The sequence below is a fragment of the Dipteris shenzhenensis genome, chromosome 2 (genome assembly GCF_047967505.1).
Source record: "Dipteris shenzhenensis isolate YYH24624 ecotype China chromosome 2, Dip_SZ_1.0, whole genome shotgun sequence".
Classification (NCBI taxonomy): Eukaryota; Viridiplantae; Streptophyta; class Polypodiopsida; order Gleicheniales; family Dipteridaceae; genus Dipteris; species Dipteris shenzhenensis.
This window is the reverse complement of record NC_141597.1, coordinates 63,360,006-63,379,791: the sequence shown is the minus strand read 5'-3', so window position 1 is coordinate 63,379,791 and position 19,786 is coordinate 63,360,006. Positions and strand designations below refer to the sequence as shown.

General features: G+C 41.9%; 1 protein-coding gene across 4 annotated transcripts in view; it reads right to left on the bottom strand.

Annotated features, from left to right (window-relative positions):
* Positions 1-19,786, bottom strand: part of LOC147905149 (uncharacterized) — a 96,884-nt gene that overhangs the window by 52,884 nt on the left and 24,214 nt on the right. For all 4 annotated transcript variants that reach the window (XM_087390510.1, XM_087390517.1, XM_087390502.1 and 1 more), the window contains exon 3: positions 7,469-7,588. In XM_087390510.1, the coding sequence (XP_087246636.1) occupies positions 7,469-7,588 (120 nt within the window). The remainder of the gene's footprint in view (positions 1-7,468; positions 7,589-19,786) is intronic.

Genomic DNA, 19,786 nt, shown 5'->3' with positions numbered 1-19,786 from the left:
CGATGTAGAGGCCAAACAGGGTTGGTGATAAGACCCCTATGGTGCTCAAGATTTCATCTGTCCATCCAGCGCCTGTCCGAACTCGGCCTGAGACTCTCATAAAGTGCCATGACTGCCCAGATGATCTCCTAGTCAAATCCCAAGCTCAACTCATCACACGCCTACAGACACTGATATACTGTGTCAAAGGCTTTGCGAAAATCCACAAAGCAGCAATATACCTTCTCCTCCCGTGATCTGGCCTCCTCTATGACACTCCTGAGTGTAAGTATGTGATCCATAGTCCCATGGTCTCGCCTGAAAGCAGCCTGACCCTCTGCTCTGAGCCCTCTCATCTCTGCAGACAAACTCACCGACGCATCTAATACTACTGCATAGATCTTGGACATCACATGTCCAATCATGATAGTCCTGTAGTTACTCGGGTCCATGGGATCCCCTGCCTTGTGGATGGGGGTGATGGTATTGAGTGTCCAAGTGCGGGGGAAGCCAAGGCAAACAGCGTCATTGAATAGCTTTGCTAGGATCGGGGCTAACGTGTCGATCCCATATGCACTAAACTCGGTGCATAGCCCCTCGTGGTCCTTAAATCAGCCATTGTGCAGTTTCAATGTCGCGTCCTTGACCCCCTCTGGTAAACAACGTGCAAGTGGTGGGACGAGGTGTGTGTATGAGATATGGAGTAGGCTGGTGTGGGACATCATAAAGATGGCGTGCATATGTGTGCCAAACTCTCGTGTCGGTGAGGGGTGATGGAGACCTATGCTCAAGGAATCTCCGCCAAAAAACCTTAGAGTTGTTGCTGTACAAGATGTTCAGCAGCTCCTCATTTCGACGAAGATGTCTACTTCGTACTTGGATACCGTGTCTGGTATGTTCGGGAGGTGACACCTGGTTTCAAGTCGGAGTTGTCAGCGAGACGCCTTGCACTCCGCATCATACCTATTGTTGCAGGGTACAGAACCCTAGTGAACCATGTGGTATGGGGAAAGCCTTGGAGGGCAGCCTCATGGAGTGTGCGACTAAGCAAGGCAGCACGGTCCTCTATGAGTGGTATGTGATTGATGTAGATTAGGAGTCTATTTAGGCATCCAGATTAGGCAGGGGAGAGGCTGTGATCAAAGTGTATGTCATGGTAGGTGTCGTGCGTCATATGTGGTGTGTGTGGTGTGGCTAAGCGTGAGGTGGCGATAGTGAAGAATAGGTATGTGTGATCAACTCCTGGAGGGAGTGGTGCTACGGTGAAGTCGGTGATACGTGACGTGAAGGTAGGGGATCCCATGATGTAATCAACTACACTAGTGCCCCCCCCATGTGGGAAGCAAGTAAAACCACCTCATAGGTCAAGCTCGTTGTAGATGATGAGATCATGCATCCTGCCCAGGTCAAGGAGCGCGCGTCCATATGGTGTAACACGCCCGTGCTGGTCCGATGAGATCCTAGTCATACCTGCTCCGTCTAGGTCCATGTCTAATAGCATGATAGAGCCGTCTCGAAAGTCCAGGAGTGGTGCCTCACGTGTGCTCGTCCAGGCGTTGAAGTCTCCAACAAGAAGAACTTCCCCACGAGCTGAAAGGTCTAGGATATCCCAATGTAAGGGTGCATATGGCAATGTCTCACCCTCCTCTCGCACAACTCTGGCGAAGTGGGATGTGTGTGTGTCTTCGAAAGACCGATGGGGCTATGAGAAAAACCTGATACAATGAGCTATGGTAGTGGAGCTACTAAACAAGCATCCACACCAATGCAGAATGCAAAAAAAAATGCAAAATGGCAGTACTAAATCCTAAGTACAACATAGTCATATCCCAACTATATATATCAATCTCAGCATCATCATCGGCATCATCATAACCATCATCATCATCATCGCCAGCAACAAGACATCAGGATGGATGAGGTTGTGGAAGTGGAGGCATGAGGTCAGCAGTCCTGGTACGTCCCCTGGTCGTAGCTCTGCGTCTAACCAAGGCCACTGTGACCCCCATCAGTCGGGCTCCAACCCTAAACAAGGAGGGTATGTCCCCAAGCGTGATATGTGAATCAACCCTCTATCTGCACTGTCAGATCACAAGCTCCGGGTCACAGTCATGTCGAGGTCTCGCGTCGTCGGGGTCTATGTGATCTGGCTGAAAGAACTCCGTGATAGAGCTCTGAGAGGTATCAGTCGAGGGAGAAATCTGCTCCTGTCTCCGTGCTCGAAGTATCTTATCGCGGTGTTTGAGCATCTCATGTATGAAACCAGCCAAGCATCGTTGGTCTAGGTAGGAGAGGACACAAGCCAACATCCCATAACTATCTCTGAAGAAGCAGTAGAAACGCCCTCAGATCTCATAGTAAACAGGACACCTGAAGATGAAATGCTCCTCTGTCTCAACCTCTTGCATGTCACACAGTGTGCATATGCGCCTCTCCTTGGGTAACTGCTCTGCTCGGTCGCTCTTGATACGAAGTTTGTGTGAAGAGACCCGGAACTGCCCAAGGGAGATCCTCAACGAGTGGGGTAGGTGAATCTGCGTGTATCTTGGTGGATCAATGAAACCCTCCACTGTGATATGTAGGAAGAGATCTCTGTAGAGAAAGCATTCTGGGCTGAAGCAATGGGCTCACTAAGGCCCTTGGTGAGTGCTAATCTAGCCTAATAATATCTCAAAAGACTCAAAAAGGAAGTAGGTCTTTCCTCACAATACATGGCTATCGATCTCACTAGTGTATCAAAAAGCCATCCCTTCGTCCGGGGGGGCCAAGGTAAGTGTATGACTGTACAATCTCCACTAGCTCTCCTCGATATGTGAAGCTGTGTCGATAAAATATTGCTCGTGAAGTGTTGAAGATTGTAACCTTGGTCTTCCAAAGGTTAACTGCCGCATCTCTCTCCCTACAAAAAACCACTACGGCCTCTATATGTCTCTGTAGGCCTACTGCAGACGAAGAGATGAGGACTATGTCATCTGCATACGGCAGTATCTGTATCATTAGATCAGCAAGCAAGGACCCCTCCCCTCCTAGGCGATCAATGAAAGTCGTGATCTCATCAATGTAGAGCCCGAAGAGTGTCGAAGAGGGAGCGCATTCTTGCTTCACTCCAATGGTACTCTCTATCCAATCTGATAAACCTCCAGGGGCGCGTACTCACCCCCCATATCATGATTCCTAGTATCTACATCTCCTGGAGTCTGTCAAAGGCCTTCCAAAAGTCTACGAGACAGAGATAGACTTTTTGGAATCTCAATCTCGCCTCCTCAATGACATGGTCAAGGGTGGAATGCTATCGCCGAAAACCCACCTATCCCAATACCCGCTATCCATGTGCCTCTGTGCATGAGCTGATCTTCTTGGTCAATGCGTGTATATCATGAGTGTGCAGTAGTTTCTCGTTTCCATGGGGTCCCCTGCTTTGTATATCAGCACAGTAGCGGTGGTACGCCAAGCAGGAGGGAAGCCATGGCATACCGCATGATTAAACATATATGCTAAGATTGGGACCAAGACATCTTGTCCATGTGCAAAGTACTCCCGTCCTCAACCCCTCATGGTCCAAGTGCTTTCCGTATAGTGCAGCCTGCACATCTGTGCAATGAACAAAATAAAAGTGGTGGGCCAAGGCAAGAAAGACATATCCAGTGGTGCTTGTATCCCGACGTCGTAGAGCGAAATTGTGTATGTGTACCACACGTCCAAATTACCTATGGGATTGGGTCAGGTTACCCATGATCAAGAGGGTTGATCTCGGTCAACCAGAGAAATGTTTTATGTTGTGCGCTTATGTGTTCAGTGGGGATGCCCACCGTGACTAGGATTAGTCCGCAGTTTGCTATTTGCATGCAAAGCGCTAACAATTAATGGCTGCCATGGTGGTGCGCTTTAATTAATTGTTGCAGGTACTAAGACGGGTTGATTTCCCAAGCGCTAAGGAGCTTAGCAAGCGACCAGAAGATGTTCATGTGACCAAGGAACATCGAAGACCCTAGAGATTGCCCTTTGTTGCATGTACTAAAATTTAGTTAGATATTTTGACACTTGACATGTTGCCAAATTATTGAGCCATGAGCTCTTTGTAAAAAGAATGCATGTTTTGGAATTTGTAGCAACAGCTTCCACGCTGAACTCTTGTACTCTGATTCTCTTCATGAATAAAAACCTTCGGGGGGATCCAGCCCGACGATTGTCCTGGGCCCTAATGTGTTTGTAGAGAGAGGGAGAGAGAGAGAGCAAAGGAGAGAGTGTTTTTGTCTTGAAGATTGCATTGGTATCAGAGAGGAGCCTCCATGCAAAAGTGGGATCCCCTCCTCAAAAAGATATGATCACCTCATCCATCCTATGTGAGAGAAAAGCTCGTCTCTTCCAATGAATCAAGTGACGTGAGAGAGAGAGAGAGAGAGAATTAGCTAAATTTCCACCACAGCACAACCTAACCAAAAGAAGGAGAAGAAGAAGAAGAAAGAAAGAAACAGGAACTAATGCTAACACAAGGGAACAAAGATAACCCAACATACATATAAGAAAGCAAATGAAACACCAACGGAAAGACAAGGAAACGATTATTATCATCATTTTTCAATTAGTTCACTTATTATCTATTTATTCAAAATTTCAAAATAATAAAATAATAAAATAAGAGCGAGAGAAAATACATAATAGATAAATAAATATGATTACACACACACACACCCGCGCACACACACAAATGGCATCAAATTTGAAGTCGAGCCAGAAGAGTAAAATGTAGATATCGTTGAGAGCTATATTTTTGTTTTTTACAGCTTGTCAATCCGACATTTCTGCAGTTGAGTATTTTAAGATTTGCCTACCAAAGCTATCTTAATTTCAATTTTTCAAATTTCTGTCCAATATCTCAGAAATTCTTGGGGCTTTTGGGGAGCTGCACTTGGGGTTACAACTCTGCACATTTCAACCAGTTTTTTGCCAAGCCCTAATTTTTGACAGAAACCCTAATTTCTGCAAAAACCCTAATTTCTGCAAAAACCCTAATTTCCAGAATTTAGGGCTTTCCTGACTTTTGCAGTCCTTTGGCATAATTGAAGCCTCTGATATGTAAATTTTTTGGGGATTTCTCAAAATTCATGTAAATTCATTACTATTTTGTACATTCATTTGGGCATTTTCCTGACTTTGGGCATAATTGCTCAAATTTGAGGCTCTACTCTGATCTTGGTGACTCACATCGCAACATTATGAGAGTCATCATGTGATTGCTCCTTGTAGCTGCTCCCATGGCCGACATCGACATATCATTCGGGGCATTCTCGCCATGATCTTCATCGACATACTTCATCGATTGGGGATGTGCACATTAGTGCAGGCAGCCACTTGGAGATGTTTTACGAGTTCTCTGCCCTTGCTATGCATAAAATGAATGACATATTTCCTATTTCTTATATGTTTGAGTCAAGGGTACTCTACCCTCGGGAGTCCCCCAAAATGAATGCAATTATGGTTTTCTTTGAGTCAAGAAAGGTTCTCTGCCTTGGATAGTCCTCCTAAAATGAAGCTAATAAATCATATTTGATATTACTCTTTACTCATCACCTGATTCAGAACTTGAGCATTGATGAGCATGAGAGGCATCCATGAGCATCAAGCATGAGACCACGTCCTTGAATGCGCTATTCACTTTAGGGAGCTTAGAAAGCCCTGATGGGTTTTGGGTAGTGTGACACGTAACTTCATGACATTTGGTAGAGTTGACACTATTGATTTATTTAACTTTCAATTAGGAAAGTTCATAAGAGAGTTCTAAAACTACCAAGTGCATATGGGTATTTAGATGGATTCTAAGGGTTTTCAAAGGATACTATTTTGCAAATACTATAATGAATCTAGATCTAAACGAGAGGTATAGTTTAGTGAACTATGGCATGATGTTGAAACATTACAACACTAGAATTGTTTGATAAAACTTGTTACAATTCTGAGATGAATCTGAATTAAGAAATTTAATAGGATGTTGAATATTGTCTACTTAACCCTTAGATGAGAATTGAGTAAGTAAGCTATAATCAATTTCTTAGTTTACTATGAGGTCTTTAGGCAGATACTTCTCAATTTATCTTGCATGGTAATTACAGAGATTCCAAACATTACATTACGGATACTACTATTGGAACCTCATTCAAGATGAGAAATATAGTCCGAGAATCATTTATTAGTTTTCCTACCCTGATTTACTAGGACATAACCAAGACTGGCTATCTAGATCAAGGCTAGGCTAACCTATGATCTTGGTTAGATCTAGGGTTGGGAAATCTAACCCAAGATCTAAATTAACCTAGGATTGAGACTAAAGCTAGCGTGCATGAGGTTTAAATGTCATAGCTTGGGCTAGTCTAAGATGGGCACGACTATTCCAGAAGTTAATTAGGAAAAAACAGTCTTGTAAAGTAAAGCTACTTTATGCATGCAGCCTAAGCTTAGGGCGTTTTGCTAGAGATATCCAATGCTACCTCCTCTAGATGTAGACTCGTTGGCTAGGGAGTAGCATGTGGTATGGGACGTATGTCTTGGACCTTGAGACTCGCTAGCTCTAGCGGTGGTCTAGACCTCATGCGCTAGGAGGGTGTCCTGAGCCTATGGCTGTGAGGTGAGCTGCTAGCTTGAACCCTATGGGTTCTTATGTGGGATTGTCCGGCGGTATTGAGGACTCTAGATTGGGGTTGCATACCACCAGGATTAGATGTTTACTTAACCTAGTTGGGGCTGTTTCATATGGCATGACTATATTCAAACACTTGGGTAGCTTGATACAACCAATGGGCATTAAGATGTTGTTTTACAAAAAATATTTCCTCCGTCTGACTAAGGACCAATTTATCCGGCCACCAAACCACCTACAGATTCAACTCACATGCAGTATTGATAGCCATGGGCCATTTCTAAACAATATCTCATGGATTTCATATCAAGGCAAGACAAGAGATAAAGACCACACAATATCACCATGAGCAAGTAGACTCCGCACAAGCTTGAAAAAGCTGGGAGCAAGGCAAGGAGGGAAAATACATCACCCCCTTGACATTTCTAGAGGAAAGTACATTTGAATATGATACCCATCAGCTTTTAGGAAAATACTAGTGGATGAAAAGACCACAACTCCAACTTGCATGTTTACAAGCACATACAAGCAGGCAATGCTTCTTTAATGCAGCAGCATATCGAAAAAAGAACTCTTGACAAGTAAGGGGCATTGGAGGCACATGTTGAGCCTGAGTAAAACCCAACACACCTATTTGCCTTGCAGCAAAGATTTATACATAAATACTAATTTTTCAATAATGCTCACAAACCTGACGTACCCATTCATCAGAATCTGTGCCATCCCTTTCAGATCCCATAGTTATGCCAGAAACCGGCATAGAGGAAATAGCCTTGAAAAGAAATCAAACTGATAAAAGAAAAAACAACAGATTCTCGACACATTGCTAAAGAAAAAGAAATGTAGACAACGAACCTGTTAGATGACTGGATTCTACGAGATCTTTTCCCTTCCCTTCTTCAGACAGCTCTCTTGCTGGTAAAGTTAGAATATACACCGTGTGACCACCATCCGAAATCACCAATATCCTTGATGCTGCAAACCACATCCTTGTGTGAAAAAGAAAAACCTTGAAGACATTTACCCATGAGGCAAAAGAATGCAAAGCTCTCTTACATACATGCTTACTTCAGAATGAAACCAGTCAGCTGCATTGAAGTGAGGCATGCTGCAAAGTGGATATTTTAACATAAAAGAAAGCAAAACACAGCAGAGAATGGTTGAATGTTCTGTATCCAATCTTCAAAGGCTGTCTGTTAGCTGCCCTTGCAAAAGAATGCTCATCAATTACGTAAAATATTGCTTAAGTGTTTCTGAAACTTCTTTCACAATAAAGCTTAGCAAGAGGAGGTAAAAAAGTGCTCTTGACTTGGGGGTAGCTAAAATTTACTGTTTAAAAAGGAGGAAAAGTACCTGCAGAGGTGTTAGCGCAACCACACTCCCAGAAGGAAAATAAATGCAGCACACGTGGACTGTAGCATCCATAAAATATTTAAATTCAATTCATGCCATAAACCCAATAGATTTCCCACGTTCATATGCAAGTGTCTCCCAAAAAAACAACTATATCAAGTGGTATAGGATAAGTCCATGTATTATTAAACAGTATAATTACCCTTCTCTGACTTAACTGTGTGTGATAGTTGTTGATGGCCAATTTGCATATGACAATAAACATTCTCGACAAAACCTTTTCACATGGTCCTAGCCTTAAAATCTTTTGAAGGTTCCGTCTTCTTTTAAACCTTATCCCTGAAATAGATCCTGAAAATTGCATTACATTTATTACATATATTATGTATCTGAATCTAGGCCAGTACATTCTATAAGAAATCTGGAACTTATAATATATATACATCAAATACATGTACACACTCATATATACATAAAAATCCCAAATCATCATAGAGTTCTTTTGTTAATATGTCCACTCTTGCCCCACCATCCATAATGGCTGTATATAGACCATGCGGCTTATGCTCCAGAGGGATGGTGTCGCATTTAGGATATCATCCCTATCATTGAATAAAATTATCCTCACTCTTCTTCTCGTTGTGGAGACTTCTTGAAGCCTTCCAAATTGTGTGGCAGACTTGGTAGGATTCCAATCGAGATTTTCACTAGGTAGTTGATCAAACTGGCCAAGGTAGATCCTTCCAATTGGTGCTACAGTATATGGGGTTCCATCACCCTTTGGTTGGGTGGGGGTTTCAACCACTATCTCTATGCTTGGTGGCATACATGCGATATGCTGGCATTTGAAAACATATAGGCATATTTATGGATGAAGATATAAATATACATAAGATAGTTCGACAAAGATAAAAATCAAGTGTCACGACACCATTTTGTAGTCTAGAATGTATTAGGCTAGCATGATCAAATGTAATAATTAGTAGGTAGGTTAGGTTTAAATGGCTAAATGCCATATGGATAATGTATTGGATATGTTAATTGATTAATATAAATGGTGCACTCACACATGTAGGTCCTAGGATAGGAATGGGTAGGAATGCATGGGTATGCATTAATAAATGGTAGGCATAAAAGAGTCATAGGCTAAGGGTAGAATAATGGGGTATGCCCAAGGGATGGATCCCAAGAGGCATGAGAGGTTGTGAACTCTCGTATGCATGGAGTGTGTGCATGAGCCAATATGCATTCATATGTGGTTTGTGGATTGCAAGAGCATTCTAGAGTAGTCAATAGCAAACGGACACTCACATGGGCACTCCTTCCACCCCATTTGGAGGACCGATGCTTCTCAATTTATGCATCATTCTTCCACACATGTGCATCCTCCAACCGGTACATGACATCAAGTACAAGTGGCCCAAAAAATGCAAAGTGTTTTTTATTTATGCTGAGATAGACCACGTTTTTATATAAGGACTCTATACGGAGTTCCTATCAACACACCAAGATGAGCAATAGACTCGTCCATGATGGAGGCTAGCACTCAAGAGAGTACATATGCTATGGAAATAAAGATGGTATATCATGAATAATCAAGGGCTATATAGGTTACAAGAAAACAGTGTGCTCAAAGGCTACTAACTACATCTACAAAGGTAGTTCTAGCCACTGAAAGTAAAGAATGAGAAATGAACGATGCTTAGAATCTTATGAATTTTGGAGTGTGATCCTCTATGTATCCTTGGTCTCATAGAGATCCTTCAATATCTCCGATGCTTTAGTTGCCATAACCGCCACCATGCACACATATACCTCGATGAATCCAGGAACATTCCCAAAACATATATGTGTGTGTGTGCGCGTGTGTGTTTGTTATAGAATCAATGTGTACATATGCACACAAACACATACATATGCTTCGTATATATGTGTGCGTGCGTGCGTACATGTGTGTGATGTATTAAAGTCTACAAGAGGCCTCGCGGCCGTATGAGACAAAGTACAAGACCAAAAGTAACTCATACAAGCCTCTATGGGCTGAAGCAAAGGGCTCACTAAGGGCCTTGCTGAAAGCTAAAGTGCTCAACTAGAGAGAGAGAGAGAGAGAGAGAGAGAGAGAGAGATAGAGAGAGAGAGAGAGAGAGAGAGAGAGAGAGATGATTTATAACTCCATTTTGGGTCAGCCTTAGTGCATATGGTCGCCCAGCTCCATGGATGCAGCTGATAAAGTTTGATAGTGATCTGATTTTTTGTTACTGAGAAACTCGAAATTCAATTGCAACAGCTAGCGCAGGACAGTTATTTGCCAAATGTTCTAGCAATATCTTGCAATCCAAGTGCAATGTTACGATTTTCTACTTCTGATTGGCTCTATGGTTCATTCTTAGCATAAGGATCGCCTCATCAAGTGGGAAATTTCAAGTTTTTTCACAAATATTTGACCTCCGAAATGAGGGCAAAACTAGCATTTGGGGCTTTTGGTACTGGTTTTTGATTAGGGCTTAAGACAGTGCATTTACTCTTGATTCGAGTCATTAAAGATGCCTGTAAAGAGGTCTACAGGTCAAGCTAGTAAGCAGACAATGGGTATCCTTGATTCCATCTCAAGAGGAAGCAATTGATGATCAGACTGTAGTTTCTGAACCCAATGATCCTCATGTTGGCAATGTTCAAGGGGATTTGGCAGCAACTCCTCAAGTACAAACATCCCTTAACCAAGAGCAGATCATAAAGAATTATATGGACCTAATGCTACAGATATTCAAGGAGCTAACTAATGAGACTAAGACCAATAATCAGAGGATTGACCAAAGGATGCAGAACATGTCTGCCACTTTTAATAAAAGGTTGAACCAATTCAAAAGAAGCCAAATTTATGATGGGAAGAGACCTGTGGATCCCCAAATTGATGGAGACTCAGGTTCAGATGATGATGATGATCATCCTATACATGTAACTGAACCGGTTGGTTTTATGGCTTCTGCTCGAAGGACCTATCACTCTAGTGGAGTTACAGCTCATATGAATAAGAATTCAGCACATGGTAAGACTCCTAATAATAACAGTTCAGCAACTGAAGAGTTGTGTCAAAAATTCCATGAATATAAGTTGCTACCAACAGACCTTAGGGCAGCAATGACATTCCAACAATATATACAAACATGTTAAATCTATTGAACCAAAAGGACCTGTTCATCAAGACAAAGATATGAAAGACAAGATTATTCTTCCAAAGTTCAAAGGTGATTCTACCTATCCTGAGGAATTGGAGGAATGGCTCAACAAGATGGATGACTACTTTCTTCTATATCCAAAGGGTGATCAAGGTAAAATCAGATTTGTTGTTCTTCATCTGGAAGATTATGCCCACTCTTGGTGGAGGAATCTACAGCAAGAAGGGTTAACTTTTAATGCTTGGGATGAATTCAAGGCTGAAATGCTTAAAACTTTTATATCTACTTTTACTAGGGATCAATATATTTGTAAGTGGTATGATCTTACTGAGCAAGGATCAGTGAAAAATTATATCAAACAGTTTTGGAAATTAGCTCTGTTTGTTCATGGTATTGATGAAAGAGTTAGAATGCTCAAGTTCATCCATGGTCTGCACCCTAGTATTGCTTCAGATGTTGCAGCTCAAAAGTCCAATTCTCTTAAAGAGGCCATGCAGTTGGCAGAGCTTTATGAACCCAAATACAATGGGAAGGAGAAGACTTTGGGTATTGGTCACTTTGGAACTAAGCCTATGGTCAAAGGGGTTTCCAGTGATGAAAGCAAACTTCCTGCACCTGCTACAACTTCTTCTATTTCTAGGTTCCCCACAGTGTATGGCAGTGGCATGGGACAACCTAAGGCTTACAAGGCTACAGATGTAAAGTCATCCTTTAAACCCACTCCAAAGGATGATCTGAGTGATAAAAGAAACAAGTTGGTTAAGCAGTTATCTCAAGCAATTGTTGATAACAAGAAGAAGAAGAATTTGTGCTACCTTTGTGGTGAGAAGTGGCCCCTGAACATAGGAATGTGTGCAAAGCAAAAACAGGAGCAAAGTTGAGCTTGATTCTAGAGATTGATGAGGATTTATCTCCTAATACATATGCAGCAGAATCTGAATTTCATGAATATCAGGACTATGTGAATGAAAGCCTTGATGATGATGAGGATCATAGTTCCAAAAAGGGGACCACCTTTCCCTTTGATCCAGGTGGGTTATCCATGTTTGACACCATGCTTAGGGATGATAGTTTACCAAGGTGCTCAAATAGATCTAGACAATGGAACATTGAAGTTGTTGAAGATTATGAGGATGAGATCAAAAATTCTGATGGAAATGATGTTGTTGATGATGATGAAGTGTATTGGGATACACAATCAGTTGTGTACAACATATCTCCTAATGTTTTTATGGGCTGCAAGGACTCTCAAACCCTTAGGTTAAAAGAAACAATCAATAACAGACCAGTCCACATTTTGGTTGACAGTGGGAGCACTCATAACTTCATTAATGCAAAGACACTTCAAACAGTGAGGTTATGCCCATCCACTTTGGATCATGGGATCAAAGTTAAGGTGGCTAATGGTCAGCATTCCCACAGTAAGCAATATTATCAGGCTGCTCAAGTGCAACTTTCTCAAGACTATACTTTTCACGGAGATCTATTTGTCTTGGAAATGGGACCTATTGGGAGAATTCTCTATGGACCTTGACAGGCTATATATGAAGTTTATGCATGAAGGTAAGCACATCACTCTGATGGGTCACCAATCTCCTAAATTGTACTTAATTTCTACAAGAAGAATGGCCAGAGACCTCAAAAGTGTTTGTGGAGTCTATGCTATTCAGTTGACCAAGTCTCAAGAAGGTAATGGGTTGTTAGTGGAGGATAAAGACATGCAGTCCCTATTACAGCAATACTCTAATGTATTTGCTGATCTTCCTAACCATCTCCCTCCCATGAGAGATGTGGATCATGCAATTGTGTTGGAGCCAGGATCTAAGCCAATCAACAAAGCTCCATATAGACTTTCTAGAGCTGAAAGGGAAGAGGTGGCAAGGCAAATAAAGGAACTCCTTGACAAGGAATTTATTACACACAGTCAATCACCCTTTGCCTCTCTTGTGTTATTGGTCAAGAAGAAGGATGGCTCATTTAGAATGTGTATTGATTACAGGGATTTGAACAAAATGACAGTTAAGAATAGGTTTCCTATCCCTAGAATTGATGATCTACAGGATGAGCTTAGAGGGGCAAAGTACTTCACAAAGATTGACTTAAGGTCAGGCTATCATCAAATAAGGATGAAGGAGGGAGATGAACATAAAACTGCCTTCAGGACAGAACGTGGGCTTCATCAATTCAAAGTGATGGCATTTGGTCTAACCAATGCTCCTGCAACTTTTCAGGCCCTAATGAACAAGGTATTGCAGCCTTTCCTCTATAAATTTGTGTTGGTATTCTTTGATGATATATTGATCTACAGCAAAACGAAAGAAGAGCATTTATTGCATGTCCAGCAAGTATTGGAAGTATTGAGGACACACCAGTTGTATGCCAAATCAAGTAAATGCACTTTCATGGCTGAAGAAGTGGAATATTTGGGCCATATTGTCAGCAGTACTGGCATTAAGATGGATCCCAGCAAGGTGAAGTGAGCTGAGAGGGTTCCTTGGTCTAGCATCATTTTATAGAAGGTTTATAAGGTATTTTGCCAAATTGGCAGCTCCTCTCACTGATCTCCTAAAAAAGAATGCTTTCCAATGGTCTGACAGTGCCAATAAGAGCTTTGAAGCATTAAAGGAGGCATTAACTTCAGCACCTATCTTGGTATGTCCTGATTTCTCTCAACCTTTTATAATTGAGGCTGATGCTAGTGGAAGGGGCATTGGAGCTGTCCTAAGGCAGAGTCATGGAGTTATTGCCTTTGAAAGTCAGAAATTGGATGACAAGGAGTCAAGTTTCCACATTTATGACCAAGAGATGTTGGCAATACTTCATGCAATCAAAAAGTGGCACCACTACATTTATGGCAGCCATTTCAAGGTCAAGACTGATCATAAGACTCTCAGATATTTTCTATCTCAGTCTTCTCTATCACCCAAGCAAAGGAGATGGCTATCCATTGTGCAAAACTATGACTTTGACGTAGATTACAAGATGGGCAAAGAAAATATTGTAGCAGATTCTCTTTCCAGGATATGGGCTTGTACTTATCATCTATTACTGAGGTTTATAAAGATTGGATCCATGGCATTCAAGAAGAGTATCTCAATGATCCTCAAGCAGCTGCTATGCTCCAAGACTTGCAAGATCCTGACTGTCAGCAATATCCCAATTTCAAGTTGCACAATGGGCTCTTGTGGTATAATGATAGAATATTTCTTACTGAAAATTCCTCCTATATGCTGCTAATCTTACAGGAATTTCACTCATCTCCTATGGCTGGGCATATAGGCCTCAACAAGACGTATGATAAGGTAAAACAGAGTTTTTACTAGATGGGACTTTGGAAGGATGTTCTTGCTTATGTTCAAAGCTGTAAGCCCTGTCAACAAAGCAGGGAGTTGAATTTGAGGCCAGCTGGTCTACTGCAACCTCTACCTATACCTCAAGGTAAATGGACACATATCAGCATGGACTTATTACAGGTCTACCAGTGACCTCTAAGGGTTGGAACAGTATCTTTGTGGTTGTTGATAGACTTACCAAAGCTGCCCACTTCATTCCTACTAAGACCGAATTTACAGCTTCCAAGGTGGCTAACCAATTCATGGAGAATGTGTTTAAATTACATGGACTCCCTCAGGAAATTGTGAGTGATCGTGATGCTAAGTTCATGGGGCATTTTGGGCAAGAGCTTTTCAGTTCTATGGGAACACTTCTTAACCCAAGTACAGCAGATCACCCTCAAACTGATGGGCAAACAGAGAGGGTTAACCGCTGGTTGGAAGAGTATCTAAGGCATTTTTGCTTTGATACCCAAGCATCGTGGGATCAATGGTTGCATCTAGCTGAATTTTGTTATAATACCACCAAGCATACTTCAATTGGTATGAGCCCTTTTAAAGCCATGTTTGGCTGTAAAGCTCATGTCCCATCAACCATTATTGATCAAGCATTGACAAGCCAGCAAGCCAAGGATGATTTGGCTCACATGACTGCTCTATTACAGCAATGTAAAGATAATATGGTAAGGGCCCAAGCAAGGATGAAGGATTATGCTGATGAGCATAGGAGAGAACTTCATTTTGAAGAAGGGGATTATGTATTTCTCAGATTACATAAGTCTAGGCATGCTTCCTTGAAAGGTAATACCAATGTTAAACTTGCTCATAGGTATTATGGACCTTACAAGGTTTTGAGGAAAGTTGGGGAAGTGGCTTATGAGTTGGAGCTTCCACCATCCTCTAGAATACACAGAGTATTCCATGTATCACTGCTCAAGAAGTATATGGGACCCAAGGAGCAAGTTATGGAAGAGCTACCTCCTATGGATGAAGAGGGCCAAATTGAGTATATTCCTGAAAAGATCCTTGGATTTAGAGATCATGTGCTGAGGAACAAGTCCTACATGGAATATCTTATCAAATGGAGAGGTCTACGTCTTCTTGGCAGCCATCTACAATTGTGGAGCAGTACCCTCAATTGCTTAGCTGAATTCTATGGCCAAAATTGAGTCTTTATGAGCAGATTTGATTTTCTCTTGCTATATGGCGTATATGGACATGCTGCAGCCAGCATTCACTATCCTCTCTCAGATCAACATGTCTCTCACTGGATCATATGATCAGATCTGTTATGTTGGACAGCATAACTCTTCCGCCCGATTGCTTGATTTCTTGGGAATATTATATGATCCATTTACAGATCAGCATGCCTACAGGGAGGTATTTGACTAAGAAACTTCATTGTTCAGCTGATATGACCAGAATTGAGCTGTTCAGGTTTACAAGGAGCATTGTATGTCCAGGTTACACCCTTTTCAAATTTGAGGACAAATTTCTATTTGAGGAGGGAGGATTGTAACAGATGGTTACTTTTTACTTAGGCTAAACTTAGGCTAAAAGTTAGTAGAAAGGCCTTTATGGGCTTGTAAGTGTTCTTTTCTTTTTTTAGGGGATACATAAGTTGCCATGTGGCATCCTAGGAGGTAATCCCATAAGCAATACTGCTTTGTGCTGCCCTGGGCCATACCTATATAAAGGCTCTAGTTGTACTTGGCAAGGCAATTCATGACTTGTACTTCATTACTGAAATAGAATACACAGCAAGAGTTTTAACACTCAGCTGAATTCTAAAAAGGATTGACTTCCTCCTGTCCTTGTGCAGCCCCTCACAAGTCTCTGTTGCAGGTCCAGCCCATGACCTTCTACCCCTACCTTTTTCCTAAAACATAAGGTACTACTCTATTCTAACCTTCCTGCATATTCTACCAAATTTGGGTGTGTTTACTATCAGTTAGGAGCAGTCCTGTTGCAATTTCAATTTGTAACTTAAAGGTGAATTTTTCTTGACGATCCGGAAAGGTCCATAGTATCTTGGTCACAACTTAGGAAACACAGACTTAACCGTCTTGTAGCGATGTGGGGCTACAAATAATAGCACCATGTCACCATTTTCAAATTCCAGCTGACGTCTATGTTTGTTGGTGGACCGTTGATACCGCTCTTGCGCTTTTCACATATGATCCCTGACTTTAGAATGTCTTGCATTTCTTGAACCAGTTGATCAGCTAGGGCCACTCGATGTTGAAGTACAAAATTCGTTGGTACAATCGGAGTGTGTCCATAAGCTACTTGGAATGGAGTCATGCTGATGGCACTATGGAAAGAGTTATTATAAGCAAACTCAAGGAGTGGTAGATACTCTTCCCACGTTGCTAGGCGTGATTGAATATAATGTCGGAACATTTCTTCCAGAACTTGGTTGACTCTTTCAATCTATCCATCTGATTCTGGGTGGTAGGCTGAACTGAACAGTAGAGTTGTACCCAAAGATTCGAACAGTGAAATCCAAAAGTGATTGGTGAACTTAGGATCTCTGTCGAAAACGATATTCTTGGGCAATCCATGGTGTTGGAAGATGTGTTGTATGAAGAGTTTGGCAATGTCCGGAGCCTGTGCACTTCTTTTGCAAGCAACAAAGCGTGCCATTTTGGACAATCGATCAACAATTACCATAATCTGAGTGTTACCTCTAGAGAATCGTGGTAGTGTTGTAATAAAATCCATGGAAATACTTTCCCGCCTTTCAGTTAAAACTGGAAGAGGCTGAAGAAGTCCTGTTGGAAGTCGTCGGCTTGCTTTCATTTGTTGACAAGATAAGCAAGATGTAACCATTTTGATGACGTCGCTTTTCATCTGAGGCCAGTAGTATATTGCACTGAGTAATCTGTAAGTCTTGTTGATGCCTGGATGGGCAGAATAAGGAACTACATGATGCTCTTTTAACAAAAGATGTCGAACATCCTTGTCATGTGGTACACAGACGCGATCTTGATAATATAGAAGGTCATCCGTATAAGAATAGGATGAGAAAATCTTATGTTCGGATTCGAAGGTTGATCTTTCGAAACAACTTGTACTGCTGTGCCGAAGTCTTTATCATTGAGATACTTCCCTTTGAATGAATTCGGAACATCCACAGATAATGTAGAGATTACCATAGCTGATGCTAGAGTTAACCTGCTAAGAGCATCTGCAACTACATTGCATAGTCCAAGAATGTACTCAATGGTCATGTGAAAGTTGGCCAGAAACTCAACCCAGCCTGCTTATCAAGCATTCATGACTGGCTGAGTAAAGATATACTTTAGAGAGTGATGCTCTGTCTTCACCACCGAGTTGGCTCCCATGAGATAATGTTTCAAAGAGCGATAAGCATGTACAATGGCAAGAAACTCCTTAACATAAACCGGGTATCGGGTTTGGATATCGGAATGTTTATGGCTGTCAAAAGAAATAACTCTGCCTTCTTGCATCAAGACTGCTCCTGTAGCGATGTCGGAAGCATCGGTCATGACCTCAAATGGAAGATTTGGGTCAACAATAGCCATAACTGGTGTGGTAGTGAGTGCTTGCTTGAGTTGTTGGAAACTATACTCTGTTTCAGAAAACCACTGAAAAACTGTTGTGCTTTTCAATAATTCGGACATAGGAGCTGCGATCTCGGAAAACTGATAGACCTTTGTATGGTAGAAGTTTGCCAATCCGAGAAAAGAGCGGACATCATGAACATTCTTAGGAGTAGGCCAGTTTTAAATTTACTTGACCTTCTTGGGATCCACAGAGATGCCTTGAGCTGAAATAACATGTCCCAAATATTCGAGTTGGGTCTTGAAGAACCACTCTTCTCAACGTTGATGTAGAGAGAATTTGCACGGAGAACTTCAAAAACTTAGTGAAGATGTTGTTTGTGCTCATGTACAGATCTGTTGAAAACGACGATGATGTCATCAAGGTAAACGATGACAAACTTATTGAGGAAAGGCCTGAAAACGTCGTTCATTAGTGTCATGAATGTGGCCGGGGCATTGTTTAACCCAAAAAGGCATGACCAAACATTCATAGTGTCCATACTTTGTTTGAAAAGCTGTCTTGTACTCATCGCCTTCTCGTATGCGAATTTGATGATAACCTGAACGAAGATCAATCTTTGAGAATTGTGTTGCATGTAGAAGTTGATCGAAAAGGTCATCGATGCGAGGCAATGGATACTTGTTTTTAATAGTGAGCTTGTTGAGGGCTCGGTAGTCGATGCAAAGACGCATTGACTTATTCTTTTTTTCCACAAGTAGTACAGGAGATCCGAAAGGGCTGCGACTGGGCCGAATGTGACCTTTGTCGAGTAGTTCGGTCACCTGTCTTTGGATTTCTTCATTTTGAGTGTAAGAAACCCGATAAGGAGGTTTTGACGGTAAATTACTGTCGGGAATAAGCTCGATTGGGTGATCCACTAGTCGTCGAGGTGGTAACTGCTTTGGCAATTCCTATGGAAAAATATCCAGGAAAAGATGGAAAAAAGATTGGTTGAGGTACTCAAGAGGATCCTTTGTTGGTGTCTCCTCTACTGCCGTAACCAACAAAAGTGAAGTCTTTACTTGACGTTTACAAACCCACTTCTTTACTTGTAGGGCAGAGGCAACTGGGGTTGAAGGAGAGTCCCTAGAACCAGTTAGCTCAATAAGTTTTCCCTGGTGGACAAACTGGATAGTATGGCTGCGAAAACTCATTAATGGATCATAGTCGTAGAGCCACTGTTGTCCGAGGATGACATCGTACCGAGAAAGAGGCATGATGTCGAATTTCAACTTGTCCGTGTAATGTTGTATACGAAAGCACAGGTTTTTTATCCTGGTGTTGCGCAAGAATGTAGTTCCATTTGCGAGTTCAATGTGATAGTCCATGGGACTAGGACTGGTGGTCCACCGAAGTTTTTCGACCATAGAACTAGCTAGGAAGTTATGAGAGCAGCCACTGTCGATGAGGATAGTAACGGTTGTTCCTCGAATCGATCCTTGGACGCAAAGTACTTGAGTGGCCAGGGAAGGTTCGGGGTTGCTGGCAAGGCTCATGTGGATAGTATTTGCCATTCGAATAGCTTTGCCTTTCTTGTCTTGTGCTGGGGTAGCATCTTCTGTTTGGGAAGTGCTAGGTTTCATATTGGAATTTTGCTTTGGTCGCTTGGGACAATCGAACCATCTATGGTCGCCCGTACAGATGGTACAAAGTTCTTTTGTGCTGGAGTTGTTCTTCTTGTCAATGGTCGCACCTTTATGTTGGTGATGACAGTCATGACTTTGTGAAGAGGAAGAGGCGCG